Source organism: Malania oleifera, chromosome 5 (genome assembly GCF_029873635.1).
Source record: "Malania oleifera isolate guangnan ecotype guangnan chromosome 5, ASM2987363v1, whole genome shotgun sequence".
Lineage (NCBI taxonomy): Eukaryota > Viridiplantae > Streptophyta > Magnoliopsida > Santalales > Ximeniaceae > Malania > Malania oleifera.
In genome coordinates, this window is record NC_080421.1 from 19,307,480 (window position 1) to 19,330,801 (window position 23,322).

General features: G+C 36.0%; 1 protein-coding gene across 1 annotated transcript; it reads right to left on the bottom strand.

Moving 5' to 3' along the window:
- Positions 1 to 1,292: 1,292 nt before the first annotated feature.
- LOC131154799 (RNA pseudouridine synthase 4, mitochondrial) lies at positions 1,293 to 12,985 on the bottom strand. Its single transcript, XM_058107555.1, has 10 exons — positions 12,527 to 12,985; positions 10,969 to 11,034; positions 10,668 to 10,805; positions 10,536 to 10,583; positions 10,368 to 10,448; positions 5,961 to 6,074; positions 5,725 to 5,826; positions 4,464 to 4,572; positions 2,188 to 2,234; positions 1,293 to 2,088 (listed from the first exon to the last, which is right to left on the bottom strand). The coding sequence occupies exons 1-10, from the start codon at positions 12,980 to 12,982 to the stop codon at positions 1,729 to 1,731; spliced, it is 1,521 nt and encodes a 506-aa protein (XP_057963538.1). The 5' UTR covers positions 12,983 to 12,985; the 3' UTR covers positions 1,293 to 1,728.
- Between the last annotated feature and the right edge of the window lie 10,337 nt (positions 12,986 to 23,322).

The window sequence follows — 23,322 nt, forward strand, 5'->3', positions numbered from 1 at the left end:
AAAACAAGGATTGGATTCAAAAAGTCAACACCAACTCAAATTGAGCTTCCAAGAAGAGCATCAGCTCGGATTATGTTTTGACGCAAGAGCATCAACCGGAATTAAGCCGCTAGGAAGACCATTGGCTCAAATGGAGCCATGAAAGCAAGGGATTCAACTTGAAATGAGTCATTAGTGCTACAAAATAGCTCGAATTTAAGTCGTTGGGAAAGGAATTGACTCAGATTGATCCATTAAGAGGCAATTGACTTGAATTAGCCTTCGAGAAGAATCTTGGCTCGCTTAAGCTATTAATAGAGCAAATGGCTCAAATTGAACCATTTGCACAATAACAACCTCAATTTCCTTAAAGCCTATAGCAGTTATGTTACTCCCAAGCCATGAAAATATTTCCAAGGCTTACGAGTGAGGGGCAATTGATATAGCATAAAATACACACATTGACTTACAAGGATCGAAATGGAAATCATCAGTACCAAGGATCAAAGGCTATCAAAGAAACCAATTAATTGGAGGCATCATAATAATGTCACATTAAATTCCCTCTAATAAAGACCTGACGTGTTAATGGTAGTAACCCTCGTATCACATTGATTTAGCATTAATGAGATACGAATGAGGGAGAGCCCTAAGGCCTATAAAAAGGTCATTCTTAAAAGAGGTATCTCATCTCATTTTTATCTACACTCAACTTGTTGCAATATTTAACATCCTTCCATATTCTCTCACTTTGGCATTAGCATGTCCCCCAAGCTTCTTTCTTTTCTTCAGCCTCACAAGTGATTTGTATTACCTTACCAAATTTCATTAATAACAATAATATAAGAAAATCAAAAGAATAGAACCAAATTTATCACTTGATTTGATAATGCCTGACATTCAAATTTTTATTCCTTTCATTTCTTCCCTCATTTCATTATTTAACCATTCATAATTTTTAATTTTATTTTAAGAGGTGACAACTCAATTGTTTATGAAACATAAAATAATTTCTGAATTATGAGAAGTTGTCAGAATCAAACAAAACAATAATTGCAGGGATTTTCCAATCAAAAAGCCTTGTGTGGTTCCGATTTGCAAGAGAGAGAGAGAGAGAGAGAGAGAGAGAGAGGAGCCTGTGTGCTTTTCCCAGCCAAATACCTAAATATTTTTTTTTTTTGAAGCTCTGTGCTTCTGGGGCAGATTCTGGCATGCATGTAGTCTCCAAGCTGTCCACATGCGCAGCCACTGGCCAACCAAGGAGAGAATTGAAAATTGAGGTAGAACATTCTCGACGTATAACCCAAAGTCCATAAATAATAATAACTGATTGATTCATTGAGGAAGTCAATTTTAAAGGAACAAAAGAAATTGCCTAAAGACTAGGCTTAAACAACACAACATAGATCAGCTTAAAAACTGAGACTTGCTTTCATTCCGCTGATGAGATCAGGACATATCTTGGAACAAGTCAACTGAGATCCCATTCCTGGACCATAACCATGAGAAATTTTCCTTCATACTTTTTCCCTCCAATAAAAATAGTATATTGTGGAAGATTTTCCCACATGCAATGAACTTTCTAGCTCCCCAAGCAATCCCTTTAGAGCCCTTGCTTGGTGTGGAGTCTGGACATACATGCAGGGCAAAGACTGCAGAAGTAACTCTTGTTTTCCCATTTCTCATGGAAAAAAATTGGAGAATGAAGAAATACCTCTGAACAAGAACATGCAAAGTTCGGGGTGTCGCTCATGAATTCAAAATTTTCCAACTTCTCTGCATATGCGGAGGCAAAGGAGCAAGCAACTTGAGGCTTTCTAATTCTGAAAGACGGCAATCTGAAGATGCTTGCAGATTCTGCAAGGCCAGAGAGACATTTGGTAAAACCATTTGCTTACAATGAAGGTGTAGGTGAGGATGCTTTTCAGAGATACTTCCATTCTCTACGTGAAGGCCAAAGGCAAATGTCTTTCCCTTGGGAGACATCTCATTCGAGTTATCTTCAAGATTATTACTATGAAAATGTTTCAGCTTCTCATGAGCTTGCCACCCATATTTGTAGTCTCCAACAATTGGGGTTCCCAATACCTCAGCACAGTGTACACGAAGCTGTATTACAGCCATATAGACAAGAACAGAATAAAGTAAGGAGCCAAAGAGATAAAGATGCATCCAGAAATTAGGATGGCATTCAGTTATGATTCTTACCTGGTGCTTTCTACCAGTCCGAGGAGAAAGCTCTAACCATGTGCAACCTGCAAAAAATACCCTAGCATAAGAAGCACATACTTTGACAGAGATGAACTGCAGAGTAATTTCCATATGAATATTTAAAGCCATTTAGAAAATTTTGCTTTGTTTTGTTGACTGGAACAAAATTTCCTTAAAATGGATCTTTGAGATTCAAAAGTCAAAATGAAATTTCTTTCCTAATAGATCAGTGTTTTTTTTTTTTCTCATTGAATATAGAAATTATTATGAGGAAGATGTGAATCAGAACTCCTAAAATTATGTCTAAATTAGCTATGTTTGCAAAACGACTAATATTTTAGTTATTTATGAATTTGATAATTGCCTTACAGTTATTACACTTCGAATACTACATTCTTGTCATTGATGTACCGGTTTTTTTTAAAACAATATTTTAGTTCGAAGTCTTGCATGATCATGTCTATTCAGAAAAATATCCAACTAATTTCTATCATTTTTCAGAATCAAAACTGAAATTGACATTGTCAATGAAATTTCCATACTTTTGAAGCCTTGAAATCTTAGTCAAAATAAAAATTTAAAACCTCGCATAACACGTAACAGAAGAAAAAAAGACTCATCAACAACCAAAAAAGAGGAAAAAGCAAAAATTATATTTTTAAAATTTTTAGTGGCTTGTTGCCCACAAATGAATCTTAGTAGAAAGTCATCTGTTTTTTTTGTGTGCATTGGTGTGTGGGCGAAGAGGCACTATTTTGCAGCGATTCATTTTCTTATTAAGGTTTAGAAAAAATAAAATATAAAGGAGAGAAAAACGAAATCCAGATGTGGAACAAAACTGCACAGCATTATTCGTCCCACACTGCAAACAGATATACAGGTGGTTCACATTTTCAGTGAGTGCATTGGAAAGAACGCATAACACGGGCACACACACATGGGCATGAAACCCTAACTCCAAAACAATTCTATTCAAAGTTCAACACTACCCAAAAGGGCATAGGCTTACAGTCCATCTATATATAGATAATTTAAAAGAAAAAGAAGAAAAGAAGAAGCTTGGTGCACAAAGTCCAGGGAAAGAGCGCATCACAATGGGTCTATAGTTTAGCTTCCCAAATTCTAAAGGAAAATATTTATGTAATTTACTAAGATAGTGTTTGTGAGATTGCATTTCGGGCCTTGAATTTGGATTTGTATGGATTTGGACAAGACCCAATAAAATTTTATATTACATTTTCTTTAAATTCACACATCCAAGTCCAAGGCTCAAATCCACATTCCCAAATGCATGGTAAAGGAAAACAATAAAAATTTTAAAAAATAAAAAAAAGAACAGCCCAGTGCACAAAGCTCCTGCATATGCAGGGTCTAGGGAAGGGGTAGACCACAATGGGTTTATAGTATGCAACCTTACCTTACATTTTTGCAAGAGGGTATTTCCACACCTCGAACCCGTGATCTCCAGGTCACACAACGAGTCGGTGACACCCTTGCCATAGCACCTATGCTCCCAGGGTTAAGGAAAACAATATAACCACACCTTACCATCTACAATTTGAATACACATCAATTTTCGAGCCCTGCTATTGTCTGTTACATTCAAATGGGTTTGAGGTTGAATCATATCATTGTTTTTAATCCCTTCTTTCAATGCAAAGGTCGAAGAAAAAAAGGAAATATTGTTTGTCCATGAAAGGAAACCCATCCCAAAGACCTTTTTCTTTCTCTTTGGTTCCAAAGGCATAGCCATTTCAAATAAGTTAAATAACATAAAAGATGCTTAAATTTATCTGTCATGGAGCAACTTTTGCATCCTAAAAAAGCTGTGTAACACAGTGCACAGATTTAATTTCCATCAAAACTGAGTAGCTTAGTCAATCCCTCAGACCTGGTTGAACCTTAAGACCAAATTTACTGTGAACATACATAGGTTGCTGCAAAAAAGGAATAGATCAATGAAGTATGTACCATAAGTTACAAGATTACTTTCAATTATATTACATTGTTCACACTTCATTCAGTTTTATCTAAATAGAAAAATATAAACATTGTGTTACACCCCGTAGGGCTTGGAAATAGTGTTCTGAGTATAATCCCAGATTTTTTATTTTCCTAGACCAAAAAATATCATTACATTGCAATTTTGGTCATGCATTAACAAGCAAGCATAAGTGGAAACAATGGTAGTCAACTTTGTTAAGTCATTAAGTCAGAACTAGATGTTTCCGTAGACTGCTGATTAAAAAATATAAGAAAAAGAAAAAGCTAACCATGAGAGGATTCAATCACTTGATACTCTGTAATAGCATGCTGAGATGACACAGGCCGGTCATTGCCAATGATTGTGATCCTTTCAGATTTTCCACTGTCCACAACTACCTGAAAATAATCAAAGCTCAAAATTTAAGTAATTTTTTGTAATTAGAATAACAAGGTAAACATGTCGTTGTAATGGTTGCAATTGGCAACACTAGTCATTTCGCTTAAATGCAGATGTGGAATCAATTATTCCCTAAGCCATGACCATCATAAGATAAGTTGACAAAGAGGTTATGCATGCCAATATACAATGCAACAGCATGTGTCTAGGTGATGCCTACGCAATTGGTTCTCCTTAGGTGAGGGTGCATCACATGCAATCTCCAAGTAATAGAGGGGCATACTTCCATAGCAACCCCCACAAAATATACACATGTATACACATCACAAGTAAAAACTAAAGAGAGGAAAATGTAGGCAAATGATGTATATCCTAATTCTTAAACTAAAGATTCCAGAATTGTCTGCCACTCGTAATATCTTAAAAGAAAAAAAAAAAATAAATGAGTACTTAATTCTCAAATAAATTCTTATCAGATTATAAATTGAAGATAAAATAAAATAATCAAGTGACTCTTTCACTTACAAGTTGCAAAAATAATGCTCCACATATTAAATGGGCATGTGGATCCATATTCATCTATAATCTAATATGGCGGCGCATTGGAGCAAAATATGAAAAATCCTCCATAAAGAAAAATTTGGTTGATGAGGCCATTAAATAATTTTTCTTAGATGGTTCAAATTAATTAAAGGGATTAATAAGCCAATCATACGAATTAGATGGTTTAAAATCTTCCTAACATGTAAACTTGCCCACACACCACTGCATATATATACCACCTTAAAATGTGCCACATGCCAACAAAGTGCTTAAGGATTTGAATAGCAAAAACAACAGTCAGGAAAAACTTCCAAAATGCCAATTGCTTTGCTGCATGGACATTGCCAGCTTCTGGCAAAAACACCTGCCTCAGGTCTCAGATGAAAACATCTTGGATACATTTCAGTTAAGGTACAAATCACAACTTGTGAATGGCAAAATACTCTCTCTCTCTCTCTCTCTCTCTCAAACAAGTCAGCATGATGGCAACTGGTAAGAACACAGTATGACTGATGAATATGGGCAGACTCTTTCCATGTAGAAGTTCAGGCTCAATACAAGAAAGAAGTTTCTAATCAAAGCTCTTTGAAAGTTATAAGTATTCTAACCTTTCCCAGAGGTGCTGAAATCAACCCTCTTGGAAGTTTTGGAGATCCAATAACAAGTGCCAAATACCTTTTTTGCAAGATTCTTGTGTTACTGCCAAAGTCCTAAACATGAAAAATACAAATGTTGGGTTGAAGTATGTAGAACACCATAAACAACACTATTGCACTTCATATGAACATGTATGATTTCAGATAAAAAATAATAAACAAGAAAAAAATAGCAGAATTTTACACACATCCTTTGATGCTTCAAAAGTCTTCTCATGGAAGACAGAATGCAGAACTGCAGCACTAGTTCGTGTCCTCCCCATTACCAAGATGCCACTACTATCTCTGTCAAGTCTGTGCACCTAATAAACAAAAAGCTTATTCACAAATGACAATAAGCTATATATTCATGGCAAATCTAAAGGCATAAAAAATTCTTGTGTAAAATGGGAGAAAGATGATAACCTAACTAGTTTACGGTAAAAATACAACAACAACAAATCAAGCCTTAGGTCCCACTAGGGGCGGTTGGCTACATGAATAATTTCCCACATATTTACATGATCATGGGCAATTTCCTCTAACAATTTAAGGGCGAGTAAATACTTATTTACTATGTCATTCCATGTTATTTTAGGCCTACTCCTACTCCATCTGTTACTAACAATAACTAACTCCTCTTCACTGGTGCACTATTTACCTTACCCTGCACATGCCCAAACCATCAGAGACGTTTCTCCCTTTCCTTATCTTCTATATGTGCTATGCCTAGTGTACCACAAAAATGTTTATTCCTTACTTATCTTTTGAAGTTATACTACTCATCCACCTTATGATTCCCATTTCGGAAACTTTTTCTTTTTGGATATATTTTTTCTTAGTTGCCCAACATTTTGATCCATATAACATAGATGGTATTATGGCCTTCTTATAAAACTTCCTTTTTTTAATTTTGATGGTATTTTATGGTCACAAAACATGCCCAAAGTACTTCTCCATTTTACCCACCTTGCTTTGACTTTATGCATAACATTTTCTTCGATTTCTCATTCAGCTTGCATAACAGATATAAGGCATTGAAAATCTAGTACTAATAATTACTTGATCATTAAGTTAAATCTTTTTCCAATATTCCTCCTACCATGCTGAAAATTATATGTCATACATTCTGTCTTATTTCTACTAATCCTAAAACCTCTAGATTCTAAAGCATCTCTCTAACTTAGATTTTACCCCATCCCTATTTTTATCAATCAAGACGATATCATTTGCAAACAACACCATAAAACCTCATTTTGGATACTCCTAGTAAGTTCTTCCATCACTAGTGCAAAAAGATATGGCTCGAAGCAAACATTTATTGTGATTGGAAATTCTCTAGACTCTCCACCTGTAGTTCTAATGCTAGTCATTATGCTATCGTACATATTCTTAATGACTTAAGTATACCTACTATGTACTTTCTTTCCTAGCTACCCTATTAGCTTTCATGCAAGTCCCCGATTTTTTTCTTAATCTTTTCCATCAATCTTCTTAAAGGATACATAGCTTCTATGTCAACCTCCCAATCATAAAACCAAATTTATTTTCTAAAACCCTCATTTCTAACCATAGTCTTTGTTTAATTACCCTTTCCTATAATTTCATTATATGACAAGTTTAATTCCATGATAGTCATACAATTTTGAATATATCCTTTACTTTTGTACATAGGCATTAAAGTACTTCTCCTCCACTCAGCAATTTTCTTAGCTTTTATAAGTGTGTTAAATAAATTAGTAACTATATGATTGCATTATCACTAGGCATACCCAAACTTAAATTGGAATGTCATCTAGTCCTATAGTTTTTGTATTTTTCATTTTTTTAATGTCAACTTAACTTCATAAATTTTAATTTTGCTAATAAATCTAAAATTTTTAGCTTTCAATTCGTATGCCATCAAATTCTATAGTTTTTCTATTTTTCATCTCTTTTAATGTCGACTTAACTTCATTAACTCTAATTTTGCGAATAAATCTAAATTTTTTTAACTTTTTCCTCATTTGTCAATTCTAAGTTTGAGATAATTGGTTTTCATTAAATAGCATATTAAAGTAACTTTGCCATCTTTCTTTTATGTCTTCTTCTTTAACCAAGACACCATCATGCTCATTTTTTTTTTTTTTTTAATAGATTTCACATTACCTAAGTCACTGCTCTTTCTTTCTCTAGCCTTAGAAGGTTTAAATGTCTCTTTCCCCTTCTTTAGTATCTAATCTAGCATATAAATTATTATATACTCTATGTTTAGCTTCACTAACGACCTTTTTAGCATTTTTTTCTTGCATTTTTATACTTTTCATGGAAATTTTTCATGTTCCTGCCCTAGTTTGGAAAGTCTTAAAAAATAAGTATTTATTATGAAAAACACTTAAATTTTAAGTATGCATGTGAACAAGTAGAGTTTGGTTTACACTTGAATATGTACTTATTTCAAAAAGTACTTTACCAAACAATTTTTTTTAGGGAAATAATTTTCTAAAATAGTTTTTTTTTTGAAAAAGTACTTATCCAAAAAAAAACTTATAATAAGTAATCCCACACTACTGACTACTTTTAGTTAAGTACTTTTTCATATAAGTACTTTTTTGCCATTTTCTATACTAAATTCTTTTCGTCTTTATGAATTTTTGGACATCTTGATCTCACCACCAACTTTCTTTACTAGCCGAAAGTCTTCTTCTAAATTCGTCTAAAATCTTTTTTGTGATTTTTTAATAGAACTAGCTATCCTACTCCAAAGAGTGTTTGCGTCTACACTATCCCCTATTGTCCAATTACCCTCTTTGATCATTTTATTTTTAAATTTTATTAAATTTCCTTTTTGTAGGTTCCGCCACCTAGTTCTCTTGCATTGATTTACGTTACCCTTTCTCTTCCATTTTCTAATATATATATATCAAACGACAGGACTCTATGTCGTGTGGTTAAACTTTCAACAGAGATAACTTTACAATCCTTACGTGATAAACGATCTACCATTCTAATTAAGAAAAAATTTATTTGATTTTTTTTTTTTCCAATCTTGAAGGTTATTAAGTATTCTTCTCTCTTCTTAAGCATGTATCATTGTAATAAGATCATATGACATGGTGAAATCTAAGATCAGATCTCAAGACTCATTTTTTATTTCCATATCCATGCCCTCCATGTATCCTCTCATAACCTTTATTGTCCTTTCAAATGTGTGCATTCAAATAAGCTCCTATGAATCTTTTCTTAGTCTATGATATCCCTGGTATAATAGTATCCATAAAGGGCATTCTTAGGCCACAATGCTCCCTACCTTGCAAGATTAGGGGGAGGAATTCCTTAGAGTCTTTGACTCGAACTTGTGACCAACTGGTTGCAAAGGAGCAAGCATATCATAGATCCAAGGCTTGCCCTCTTGTATAATACTATTCATATCTTCCCAAAATTGTTATTTAATGTTTTATGCCTATTTGAGGAGCATAAACACTATTAACATTTATTATCTCTTGACCTAAAACTATCTTGATTTTTATGACTCTAATCTCTACTCTTTTCAAATCTACAATACTATGTCTTTGTCTACAACAATTCCTCTCCCATGCTTATGTTTTTCTTTTCAAGTGTATCAAAGTTTAAATCCCGATTTATCAACTTCTCTAATTTTCTCCCGCACCCACTTTGTTTCTTGAAGGCAGATTATGTTAATTTTTCTTCCAATCATTATGGCAACTATCCCCATGCTTTTATCAGCAAGTGGCCCTATATCCCATGTCTTTAATCTAACCCTACTTTCCTAAACTATCTTAATTACTTGCCCACATCCAAAATGATATGAGAACTCTCACACATTTGATACTGAACTCGGGTGCCTACGTGGCACGTTGCTTCAAGGAAACGACCTAGCCCACCCTCGCCTATGTTTTGCAACACACAAATGGTATAAGTGCAATGCATCGCTTGTAGGGAGGCACCCCAATGCATAATCAATGTTAGAATATGGCAAAATGTTATTTGGAATTTCCACATGTTGAGTAAGGGAAGACTCATGTGAGGGGGAATATTAAGTCCTTATTACACCTCAAATCTAATAGCTGACACTTTTAGGTCAAGTATTGTGTAATGAGGTATCAAAGCCATGGCTGCCAAGAGCTTTTAGGTTCAGTTCTCTGTAACAGTATTTACAAAAAATAATATCCACTTATGTGGCATTAAAGAGGGTCTGGGCCATACGTGAGGGTTAATAATAAGGCTTGATATACATTGTTCACCACTCTACCCACAATATAACAATTGAAGCTTTTAGGATAGTAAGTAGACTACCATGGACTTATTAAATACATTGCTAAAAAAAAATTATCATGATAACAATCATCGTCAATGACATTAGTATAATGTGTATCCTCACAGAACTAATGCAGATTTGGGAGAAATTATGCTTACGCTTTATAATGGATATGAATTCCCCGTTAGGTCAATCCTCATAACCAATTCATGAAATCAGTGACATAGCCAGGAGAAGACAGATTAATGCACATGTGCATGATTGCAAGAAAGTGCACTCACAACAACTCCTACAGCATGTTTTCAAAATAAGAAAGCACTCCTTGAATAATCGGCTGCTTAACTAACAAAAAACTCACCAACCGAGGAGGTTCTGAGTACTCATATCTCAAACAACAGGCAGCTAGTTCATCCAAACTTCTTTTTATGCCAATTCCACCCTGTCCAGGTGTTCACATCAGGTCAATGAGCTATAATACAATAACTTTGTATATAATGAAATTAGGTATGAATATGTGATAGCTCACTTGGACAGGCATTCCAGGAGGTTTATTTAGAACAATAATGGCTGGATCCTAAATCAACAAAAGCAAATTGTATCATGAGTTGGAAGCAGAGAAATGTGATTCATGTAGAGTCTAAAAGTGTCAAATTAGGACCTTATACAACACAAGGCTACGTATGAAATTTATTTCTTCTTCTTTGCATGGCAACTCCGATTTCTCAGTTGGTGTCTCTTGAACAGTGATAGGAAGAAAGATTCGATCTCCTGAGTTCATTGGGTCTTTGGCTGCCACCTTCCAATAATTCAAGTATCAGATCATTATGCAAATTAGAATGATAATTGTGAAAGGAACAGTCATCAACAAGCTTCTTCCTATAGCTCAATAGATAATCAAACAACCCAAACTTCTAACAATAAGCTATTTAATCAAATGCGCAAAATCAGGGTTAATTTACCCTTCTGAGTCGACATTCATTTGCTTGAGCAGCATCAGAACGTGTGTTAGAGGATTCTCTTCGAACCTGTGACAAAGCAAAAGCTGAGAAACTGATTTTGCACTTAATACAACCACATATTCTAACCATTGACTTTGGCACTAGTATCAGCAGAACTTCAAGTATTTTGACAGATTATATTTTAAGCCATTTAGAAATTTTGTCAAAATTTAGATCGTCTTTAACCTTTGCTCCAAGAAATTTTCCAAATAATAAGAACTTTTGAAACTTTCAACCCAAAATCTTTTGAGATTCCCTCTGGGAATGAAACTATGAATCCACCAACAATTCATCAGTTCCCAAATTGGAAACCAGAATCCGATGTCTGTGATTTAGGGAGGAATTTGCTGCTACAATTGTGACAAGAAGAGTGCAACTTAATAACATATGGATTGCACCACTTCAAACACGCATAAAGGTCAAAAGTGACCTCATTGTTCATCACATTCTCAACAAGATGTGACCAAGGAATGGTGAAATAAGAATATGGTCACTTGATAATATGAAGAAAAAGTTCAGAAAATAAAAAAATACAATGTCTGGTGTTGCAAAGTTTACTAATGCATACTTGTATGTGCACATTTTCTTTTGAATGGTTTACAAATGCATGTTTGATGGGCAATCAAGCTGACTGTACTTGTTTTTGCTTTTTCCCCCTCAATAAGCATGTGCATAATTTTTTGTTTATTACTTTTTTTCTGGAGGCAAAGGGCTCTGGTACCACTTGGTGTCAATTGGGACACGAATTATTAGGACTAGCCATTTTCTTGTTTTAAGCAATAATAGTAATAAGTTCATTACCCTGCAAACAGTGGAGAAAATTGCATTGAATGCATTCATAGGCTCAACTCGAACTCAGAAACATAACCATGAATTATGTTACACAGTTAATAACAATTAAACCATTTTTGTCTATTATTATTATTCTTATTATTGTCACTAACAGGCTTTGCATGTGATTTTATTTTAATTTTTTTTATTTTGTTACTGAAAATAATTTTTCAAGTTATTAGAATTTGTGTTCTCACTAAGAGAACACCTGACAATTTAAGGGGTTCAAAGAAGTTACTAGCAAGTTATTAAATTACTAAAATGAGTCAACAGACTCACATAGTGAATTTTGTTTGATTATAATAAAGAACATTTTAGTATTCCCACTTAAACATCCAACGGAGTTTCTTTAATTAAGTAGGATTTTATTGTTTACGAATCAAGCAAATTATTGATCATTGTTTTCTTGACAAGCAAAAGAGAAAATAACTTCCCGGGGACCAAGGGGTTGCCATCCTAAACACAATGTTTATTTATTATATCAGCAAAGTAAGAAAAAAAAATGCTCAGAAGTAGTATACAGGAAGAGTACCAATGAACTCCAGAATCAAACCAACACTCTGGGTAAACTGTTCCACCAATTTGAGTAATGTGAAGTTGAGATAATGTCTGTTATTCGGGATTGGGAATTAAATTTCTTTCAACACTATACATACGTGACACACCTACAGAGAGATAAAGAGCAGACCTGTCTCAAACGAAACAGCTTCTGGACAAGTGACCTGGGCAGCTGTGGGCAACATCGAAGGACCCATTTGAGAGCCGTCGTGGCGGTGGCGGTGCTGGTGTCGCCCCTCGGATCCGTATGTCGGACGGCGAGACTCCTTCCCAACGCAGAGGCGTTGACAGTTGGAGCGAACGGCGGTAGAGTGAACCATTCCCCTTTATTCTTAACTTTCCGGCTTTTTGGCTCATCGGAGGAGGCGTCTGCGCTGGGGCTGGCGGCGTAATGACATCGCCGCTCGATAAAGGCTGAGATGCAGAGACGTACCCCGGCGGCAGCCTTCGGCCAACGGAGAAAGGCGCTGCGGAGAACGACGGCGTCCGGCATTTTTTGGGGATGGACGAGAGCCCGAAAAGGGCGGCGAGGTTTAAATGACCGGGAAATATGGGGATGGTGGCCAGTAGCCGGTAAAAGGCGCATTTGTATCCCAGATCGCTTTGTTGGGCTTGGGATGAGAGATTGAAGCCCATCAATTATTATTGAAGTCCATTCTCGTTTGAATTTTCTGAGGATCTGAGCGACCCACAATGACAGTGGGCCGATGTCATTGGAAAGGGCTGTGGCCCATGCCAAAGTAGATTTTTCCTCCCAACCACATTCTGAGAGCCGGTCAAGAACCCAGTTTCAATGAGTTATTTTTTGTTTTGGCTTACTTTAGCTCACAATTTTATTCTATAAGAGACAAACTCATGATTTCTCTAATACATATCTGATTTGGCCCACAAATCTCATAGTTTTACCTTATAAAAAATATTTTACATAACCAGAATCAGAATTGTCCTTACGATTTACTAGTACGTATCTAATGTGGGACTATGACACTTAGCTGGCAAAGAAACACTCATAAGGAATAGTTCTAATACGTAAAGTTTGAAATTTACCAATCACAAGATGTTATATTAATATATAGATTAATAAAATATTTTGAGACCCACATTATTGGGACTCATATCAAACCATATCTTTCACTTCTATGGGTCCAAGTATTAAGATGCATGGTATTCCATAATTGGTAAGTTCTAAATCCTACGTGAAGGAACTGTTCCTTCAAAATATTTTTTCTTATGCTCAGTTTGATCTCCCTTTTTTTCCCCTCAAATTTTCCTTTTTAAAAATAAAATCTAGGTATAACGCATTTGGTAAAAAAAATATTCAACTATTAAAAAATTAATTTTTTTAAACACTATAAATATATAATGAATTTTACTATTTTAAAAATTATTATTTTATATTTTAATTAGACCTTCCAAAGGAAAGCAATCAATCTAAGACCACATCTCCAACACAGGCCTTCCACACGGCCACTCAACGAAAAATTCGGGTCTTTCAACCAAATGCTTTACCAGAGGAGGTCTTCGGGGACCGTACTACCTTTCTGATGTGCAGGATCCTCATAGAGGCAAGCACAGAGTATACTCGGCGCCATGATACGATCGTTGCAAGGAACCCATTACAGTTTCGTTAAACCAGAAGTTAGCCTTATGCCACTCCTCAGTGACTCGGCAGGTTACGGGTATCCACTGTAAAGATATCCCTCGTAACATCATATAGACATTACAAGTCCATAAAAGTAAGAGAATAGAAGTCCTTCAGGCAGTTAGCCTTTAGGGGAAGAAGGAGATTAGAAAGCCATAGAGAGAAACACAAAGGAAATTTTATTTCTTCCTGCGTTCAACTTCCTCTGATCTCAGTCTAACTCGCTCTGCCTTACAAAAGGGAAGGCAGTCCCTTTATATAGAGGTCTGAGACCCCGAGGCTTAGATGATACGCAAACAACGAGAGTGACATAAAGCAAACTCGAAAGAGACATAAAGATGGACGATGACATAAAGCAAAGTAGGTGAAGACTTTGTGGCATCATCTGACAACTTGACTAAGACGATTCAACTACTGACAGACATAAATAAAGGTGACAGCACATGGGCGGCTGCATTTGTGCGGGAGTGACCCACCACCTTTAATTATGCAAGACTTGTTGACGCATCAAGCCAACAACCTTAGACTTTAAGCAAACTTACAATACACACAGACATAGGACGGCCCACCAATGTGGACTTTAACAACAATAATACATAAAGTAGACACGGACGTGGCTTGTCATTTTGGACTTCTGCATGATGGTGAGAGATTCAGGTCAACGTAGTCTTCATCCGTTATCTGTCCATGAATCGGATGGTAGAACGTCATTTTCTTGTATGGGTTGTCTTCATCATCTATGTCCATTGGATCATCTGGATCTGGAGGATCTGGTGGCTTTGGAGCAGGAATCTCGTTAGGGATGAGTGTGACGAGGTCGGAGCAGGACCTCAGGTCATTCACTTCACAGAGGTGGTTCAGCAATGAGAACTTGGATCTTGGCCAGGTAGAAAGGTTGTAAAGGGTATCCCATTCATAAGCTTGATTCTGGGACCATAACAGCTTTCTGGTAGGATTGTAGAAATACGGTCGATGGAGTATGAAAATACTGTGTACGGCTTCTGCTTCCATTGGGTCCATCTTCCAGAGGTTGTGGTTTCCCATGAGAGCTGTCAGCTTCCTTCTCCATGTGGATAGTGGATCGAACATCTGGAGGAAGGTCCAGAATAGGGATTTCTGGTTGGCTGGATCATGAAGATGGGCATACGTCTCTTGTAGAGGGAAGAATACAACATGTACCTGCAAAACAGAAATATACCAGAGATACCATAATACATGTGTATGGAAAGAGGATGGTTTGATAACGTATGGGTTAAGGAATGGGTAGGCTGGAAAGGTAGGGTATTGGCCTATGGTCTTGGCATAGTGATAATAGAAGATTCTGGCACAAGATTTGATTTTATCTGGATTAGTTATGTCAGGGTCTATTTCTGGAGGGAAGTATATCCAGGTAGAGGCACTGAGGTAGAGGATATCAGGAGGAGAGGATGAGGACGAAGCCATGAGTATTAGTGGTATGGCTTGGTGACCGGTTATGAGGAAGGCTGTTTTCCTAGGGCGAGATAACATGTCTGCGAGAACATTATGGTCGCCTTTTATATACTTCACGGAGAAGTCATATCGGGAAAACCAGTCTTTCAGTCTGAGAATCTGTGGATCAGGGAGAATCTTGTTGTGGAATTCAAGCATCTTCGGAAACGATGAGTTGTCCATTTCAACAGTGAAGTGCTTCGATCTGACGTAGAAGTCAAACTTTTGGATTCCATTTTTCACCGCAATTATCTCTTTGAATACGGTGTGATAATGCTTCTGCGAGTCTTTGAATTCTCCACTTGCGTGTCCACAATAGGCTCTTCTGTTATCCTTATCTTCAAGTAATAGTGCACCCCAAAAATGATCACTTGCGTCTGACTGGAGGATAAGATTGCCGGTAGATGGAATAGTCAGAGGCGGTGGATCCTTTGCAGCCTTTTTTCAAATGTTTGACAGCATTTGTCTGATCAGGGCCCCGTGGGGGAGGCTTCTTTTTCAACAGCTGTGATAGGGAGCTGGTGTGATGGCTTGCGTGTGGGATGAAGTCTCTTATATAATTAATTATGCCAAGAAATTGTTGAATTTCTTTGACAGAAAGATTAGTATCTGGAAACTTCAATAATTGCTCTGCGAGATATGGACCTGGGCAGATGGTTCCGTGGGAAATTTTCATCCCCAGAAAATCAATTTCTTTTTGTCCAATCACGCTTTTCTTTTCTGATAACATTATCCCGTACTGTGATGCCAGCTGGTGGAAATGTTCAAGAAACTGATGGTGATCTGCATGACTTTTCGAAAACAATAATATATCATCAATGTATATCAAGGTACTATGCAGAATAGGATTGAAGATCCTAGTCATCGCTTTTTGAAACAGTGACGGAGCGATCTTTAAACCGAAGGGTAAAATTGTCCATTGGAACTGTTCATTCAGAATACAGAACGCTGTCTTGTATCTGTCATCTGGGTGAATACCGAGTTGCCAAAATGCACCTTTGAGATCAAACTTTGAAAATATCTGTGCTTCAGCGAGATGGATGAACTGTGTTCTGGCTTTTGGAATAGGGAACTTGTCATCCCTGATGAACACATTCAACGGCTTGTAATCAATAACCAATCTCTTTTTTCCTCTGATCTTTTTTCAACATAAAATGCTTGACATGCCCAAGAGGAATTGGTTGGTTCAATGAGACCTTGTCTAAATAAAGAATAACATTCTTCTCTGGCAAGCTTAAGGTCTGATGGAGACATTCCCGGATGTGTAGCTTTAGTTGGACTAACATCTTCATTGAGCTTGAAGGGAATGTGGATAAAGAAATCTGGATTTTTCCAAAGTGGATGATCATGAATGAACTGATCATGACTTTCTGCACATAACTTCAGAAGTTTGTTTTGAATGGGCTGGAAATCTGAAGAGGAATACGAAAGAGAATAAATCTTGTTTGTCTGGGTAAAAGGCTTGAATTCTCTTTTGTACTTAATTCCAGTGGGAAGAATCCTTAAGGATTTTGAAAGACAATAAACATCCCATCCTAAAAGAACATCTTTTTGAGGAAGTGGACTACCGATTACCTGAGTCCAAATGATGCAATTAGGAAGGAGTTTAATCCCAATTTTCCTTTTGGAAATCAAGGTGGTTGAAAAGATTTGATCATTAGCTGCTCTGAAAAACTGAGTGTGGGAAGACCATCAATCTGGTGGTAAGACTTTAGGATTGATCATGGTCTTATGAGATCCTATATCAATGAATGCAACAGCAGGAATGGGTTTACCATGTTTTTTAGGAAGGAGCTGGATCTGGACATGTGAACTAACATGAGAATCTTGAGAGAATAAGATAGGTTGGACTGGTTGAACTTGAAGAGATTCGTCCGAGTGATCATCAATGTCTGAATCAGAATCTTCTGAATCAGTGAGGACGAGAATAGTATCTTCAGTCATCTCTTCTTGTTCTGAGAGAATAGATTCTGCATCTGCATCAATTTCTTCATTTTGTAACTGTTGAGTAAGCTTTGCAGATTTTGTCCTGTTCATCGGGCATTGTTTTGCATAGTGTCCTTTCTTCTTGCAAATGAAACATCTTGGAGATTTGTCATGTCCTCTTCTGTTCTTCTTTTTGAAGAATCTGAATCTTTTCTTCTTTCTGTGATCTTTCTTGGAAAGCTTGTCAGAACCGTAGTCTTTGAAATGCTTCTTCTTTTTGGGACTACAGATGCAATTTTTCTCTTTGCATTTGATCTGTAAATAGGGCTTTTTGCATTGCTTCGTGAACTTATGATTCTGCTTGATCATCTTTGAGAACAATTTATGAGTGTCACATAACTTCTCAAGAGCAGTGAGTGCCAGTTGATGAATTTCTCCTAAAGAGATATCTTTGAGAGGTCGAGAGAGTGAAGCGATCTTTCTCTGCAAGTCTGGCTGGATATCTTCTGGTAATGAATTAATGTAAACTTGTCTGAGATTATCATCATGAAATCCACCAAGAAGATAATACCGTTTAGACATCCTTTGATAATGAAAATCAAGATCCTTCTTCTTTAAAGAGCAACATCTCATTTCAAAATATTCTTGACGAACAACATTGGCATGAATGTCTGGATCACCAACAAATTCTCTGTAGAGTGTTCCCAAGGCAAAGGAGGGAATCTGGGAATTAATGAACGTAACTTGTCTGAATTCACCAAGACTTTGGAACCAATCTCTTAGTGTACCAGTAAATCTGGATGTAAATTCAACAAGGACTGATTGTAATGTGTTCCCGGGCTTTGAGAGTTGGAGGTCAATCCATGCACCGAATTCACCAATTCTGTCTCTCCACTTAGTTGGAGGTAATCCATCAAAAGAGAACCATGAATTGTTGTTTGAATGATAAGGAACCGATTGAGGAGGAGCCGAAGTAGCTTCAGAGGGTTCTTCCACAATAGGGACTGTGGTATCGGTCTCTTCATGGAATTCTTGAGTTCTGGACAATCCTGGTTCTGTGGGAGATGCCATCATCATACTGGTGAGATCAGTGATCTCTTGATCTGAGGAGGAGGATGTTTCAGCTTCAGTGGAAACATCACTATTGTCTTCAATAGGCATTTCCGGAATGGGATCAGCAAGGAAGGATGGAGACTGATCAGGTGAAACAAATGGGCTTTTGAATTTCTGATCAACAGGTTCAGGTGGCTGATGAATAGGTTCAGGTGGCAAAGGTTTTGCTGGAATTGGAGATCTGCGAGCAACAGGAGCTGCTGGAATAAGGGAATGTTTCTTCAGGATTTCAGCAGTAGATTTGAAGTGTTTGGAATAATCAGGCTGTCTGTAGGATGGTGTAGGTGGTGAATGTGGAATGAAGGAATATGACGGAGAATATGGAAAGGCTTTAGGTGTATAGGTTGGTGTAGGAGGAGATGGACGATATTCTCGTTCAATCTGTGATACTTCTTCTCTGAGTCTTCTGATTTCTTCTTCTTTAGCACTGAATAAGGATCCAAAGTATCCTTCAGAGATGAAATGTCTGAGTTCAGAGCTAAGAACATCAATTCTCCTTTTGAGGTCGTCATATAATGCTTCAATTCTGGAATCAAGGGTATCAAAATGTTGATTCATCTGAGCGCCATGGTTGATGAGTCTGTCAACTTTGTTGTCAATGGAAGTCAGCGTCGTGTTCTGTGTTCTAGCATTCTGGGTTTGCCAGTTCAGAACTTGTTCAGCTTGTGATGGAAGTTTCCTTGATCCATCTGGTTGAACTTCAGAGGGTTGGATGAATGGTCTAGAATGAAGGTTGGAATCGTATGATCTGGGTTCCAAGGGTGGAAACTGTTTGTTATATGGAGAAGCCATGAAACAGGGAATTGGCTGAATTTCTGGTAGTTTGGAAACTGGAGTTTGGTAGGGTTCAGTTTGATAGGGTTCTGGTTTAGGTTCTGGTTCTTCAGGAGGAAGGAGACCTTCTTCTCGAAGAATTTCAAGGGCTCTATCATAGATCCACAAAGGTTTTGGTTTTGGTTCTGGACGTCGGATGCCTATCCATGGGCTGGATGGGTCATCGGGTTTTCTGTGAGGAGAAAACGGTTTGCAGGATGGTTTAGTTTGTCTGCTTTGTGTTTGGCGACAAGAGCAGTCTGGATCACACATGGAGGGATCAACATCCCATATGAAGTGACCTTCAATCTTGTCTGTATAGATGGGAGATCCCTCTGCTTCAACATGATTGACTGGAATGTCATCCTCGAAAGTAACAGGTCTTATCATTAATGACTGGAACACCGGAGGTGTGCTAGATGATGCTGTATCTTTCGGGTTGAATACTGTCTTTACCGTACCATCTGGAAGTCTATGGAATTTTGGATCTGAGAGATGGATTGGTGAAGATTGTTGATGAAGCTGCTCATAGCTGGAAATCCATTCAAGAGGAATGAGTTCTTTCAGTTCTTCTCTAGGGATCTGACGTGGGATCTGTAGAATGGTTGGAACATCATCTTCGCGTTCCGCAGTGATCAGGATGGTATCTTCAGACTGTCCTGGTAAAGGAAGATCAACAGCATGATCTTGCAATCTGTAGATAAGTTGATGATGCAGGGTAGCCATGTAGGCTGATGAGACTTGTGGAGCACCGGTGATTTGCAGTTGAACCTTCATGCAGTTTCTGAGGTTCTTGTCTCTGAGAGGAATGTTGAAGTTGGGAAAGAATGTGAAACACACGCTACCAGCTTGGAGAGTGGTTAGCGAGGTACCGATTGCTGCATGCTTATACTGCGTATACGTCGTGTTGAGTAAGGTGATCCTGGCTAAGACTGGAAGACCTTTTCAGCCATGGAGAGTGAGCAGTAGTCTGACAGCACCAAAGTGAAGATGCGTATAGCCTTCTTGAATCCACTGGTTGATGAGATCTTGATCGAGCTCAAGATCGACATACTGTTCTTTGGATGAGGCTGGAATGAGACACTTGTCAAGAGCAGTTGTCTGAACGAACTCCTTGACTTGTGGTCGGTTATGTGAAATAAGCAAAGTACGAACTTGATTAGCTAGAGACTTTTTTCTTCTGAAAATGTTGTAAGGATTTACAAGAGGGAGAGAGGTTTCCTGTATCTGTGCAGAGTCAGGAATGTACGAGTATTCTACTAGGTTTGTAACCTTAGAAGAAGTGGTTTTCTTAATAGTGGAAGGTAGAGAGATGGAAGAAGAGAGTCGAGCAGGTGTAATTTCTGAGCTTTGTGAATGAGAATCCATGGTTAATGAATTTCCCCTTTCAGCTATTTGCATCTTGTTCTTCTATAATTTACTTCTATGGCCATATATGTTATTTTACAAACCTGTGTGCAGAAATAATATGTTCTTCTACATCAAATACTATTCCAAGAAATTTTTATGTTGAATTCATAAATAGTAACCATAAAGTAAACGATATAGTAGTCATAAATTAGATCAAATTCAAGATAAATTATACAGGGAATCTCTCCCTCCACGTGTCAGTGTGCCTATTTCCTTAATTATACACTTACTAAAAATTGGTCCCTCTTTGATATTAATAAATGTAAGATCAATTTGCCACATGTCTAACATTAAAGAAACAAACACACAGACAGGTCAAGAGAAAGCTCCCCTGTACAATTTCTCAAATTGAAGAATCTAATCCTTAAAACTCAACAATTTACTTACTATAAATGCTTTTCTTGGGTTACAATTTGCAGTTACAAATATAGCTATAAATGTCTTTACACCTGAAGAGAAAATAAAACTCTTGATAAATTAGTATACGTTGATGCGAAATAAAATAAATGATAAAAAATGATGCTGGACTTATATGATCTTGCCTCATTATGTTTATGAAGTTTCTTCAACGCTTCAATTTACATTTGGAGGATGAGTTATCTACAAGCTTCTAATAAATACAACTTTCAAGATTAGTATACACAAAGCTAATTCAATATTAATATACACGAAATTTTTTTTTTCTATTATTATAATTTTGTCTATCCAAATTCATCAAAAAATGGGCTTTATATTAATTTGGTTGTAGGTCCCATAATGGATCTATCCATTGGAATAACATTCTCTTTGATTCTCCATGCACACTACATAAAATAAATCATAAAAATGTCACATTAGTATAAATGTCAAATACGCAAAAGAAAAAAAAAATGAGTATTTGCCATGGTAGTAATTTGAAAGTCCAAATTTTTGCAACAAAGAGCACCAATATGTCTATATGTAATTATATATCATCTACATGGTGTAAGCAACAAAATGAAGCCTGAAAAATTAAAAATTTTTAAGCATTTCCTTTTTATTAAATAATATTCTACATAGAAGCAACTTTGAATAGGAAGATATTAAAATACATATGGTTAAATGGTTTTATTCAAGTTAAGAAAAATTAGGGGATAATCAAAATTTTTGAAAATGAAACATAACGAAATTTTCCTTACTAGACAATAGATAATTCTGAATTTTCCTCTAGAAAATGTTTTAGCTATCGTTACATCAAATCGAAATATGGAAATGACATGAAATTTCTACTAAGAAATTATAGAATTGGAATATGATGTCATAACCTTGGGGTTGTTGGAATCACTGTCAAAACTTATGAAAATGAAAACCAAAAACCAAAATCATAAACTAAAAACTATAAACCTACAACCTATGTAGTTAATATTTATAAAACTAAAAAAATTAAAAAAATATTTAAAAAATGCGAATTTTCATTTTTAGATCAAATAATATTATAAAAATATGATTAAAATACTAAAATTGCAAAATTATACACATTTAAAAATATTCTAATAAAAATAAAAATATTATAACTATTTGACTTAATTGTTGTGCTTGCAAATTTGACTTTAAAATAAAATTTTTGTTGTGCATGACAATTGAAAAATAGTAAAAATATTTTTTAATTGGCTTTATTATTATTTTTTTAAATTATGCTTATTTTTATTTTAATTATATTTAAATTCATAAGATTATTTTGTTTAATTTTAATTTAAAAGTGTATAAAATGAATGATTTAATCCCAAAAAACTATTCTGAATATTAAAATTTATAATAAAAATTTGCCAAAATAATTGAAAACCATGAAAATAGACAACAAAAATAGAAAACTAATGACATAAATAAACTCATTTTTATAAGTTATTTCTTCACTATGTAGAAATAGAAACAAAAAATAGAAAACAACAATGTTACCAAACAGACCCTTAATTTGTGATGAATCCCAAATCAAATTATGGTAGCCTTAACAGTTATGCATCATATTTTTTTATCATGTTATGTGAACTCTAAGTAGAAATCAAGTTTCATTTTCAATTGTTACATCAACAAAAATAGGGTTGTAGCCTAGACATGGACAACTAAAAAAGGTTACAATTAATAAAAGACCAAAAACTAAATTTTAGTATCTCACTTGGTAGTAAGCATCTTAGCATCCTAAATATAATATAGTATCAAGAGAAAAATAATAAATTGAGACCCTAATATCTCATAGATGATGTTTGGAATTGGATTAATATCCTCAATAGTACCAGGGATATTGACAAACTCATGACTGTTAGAGATGGAGCCAGAAACATAGCTAGAGACACTTTGAGCTGAGTCAGAAAATGTGTGAATTTATTCTCCATTTATCTCTTGATTATAAACTTCCAATTTGTGATTAATTTGTATTGATTCACATTTAATTACAATGTAAAATCCAAGCCTATATAAAGAGGCTGTGGAAAGTGATATAAAAACAGCACAACAGCACAGCAGAGTGCAGAGAGAGCTGAGAAGAAGAAGTGAGGAAGAGAGAGAGAGAGAGAGAGAGAGAGAGAGAGAGAGAGAGA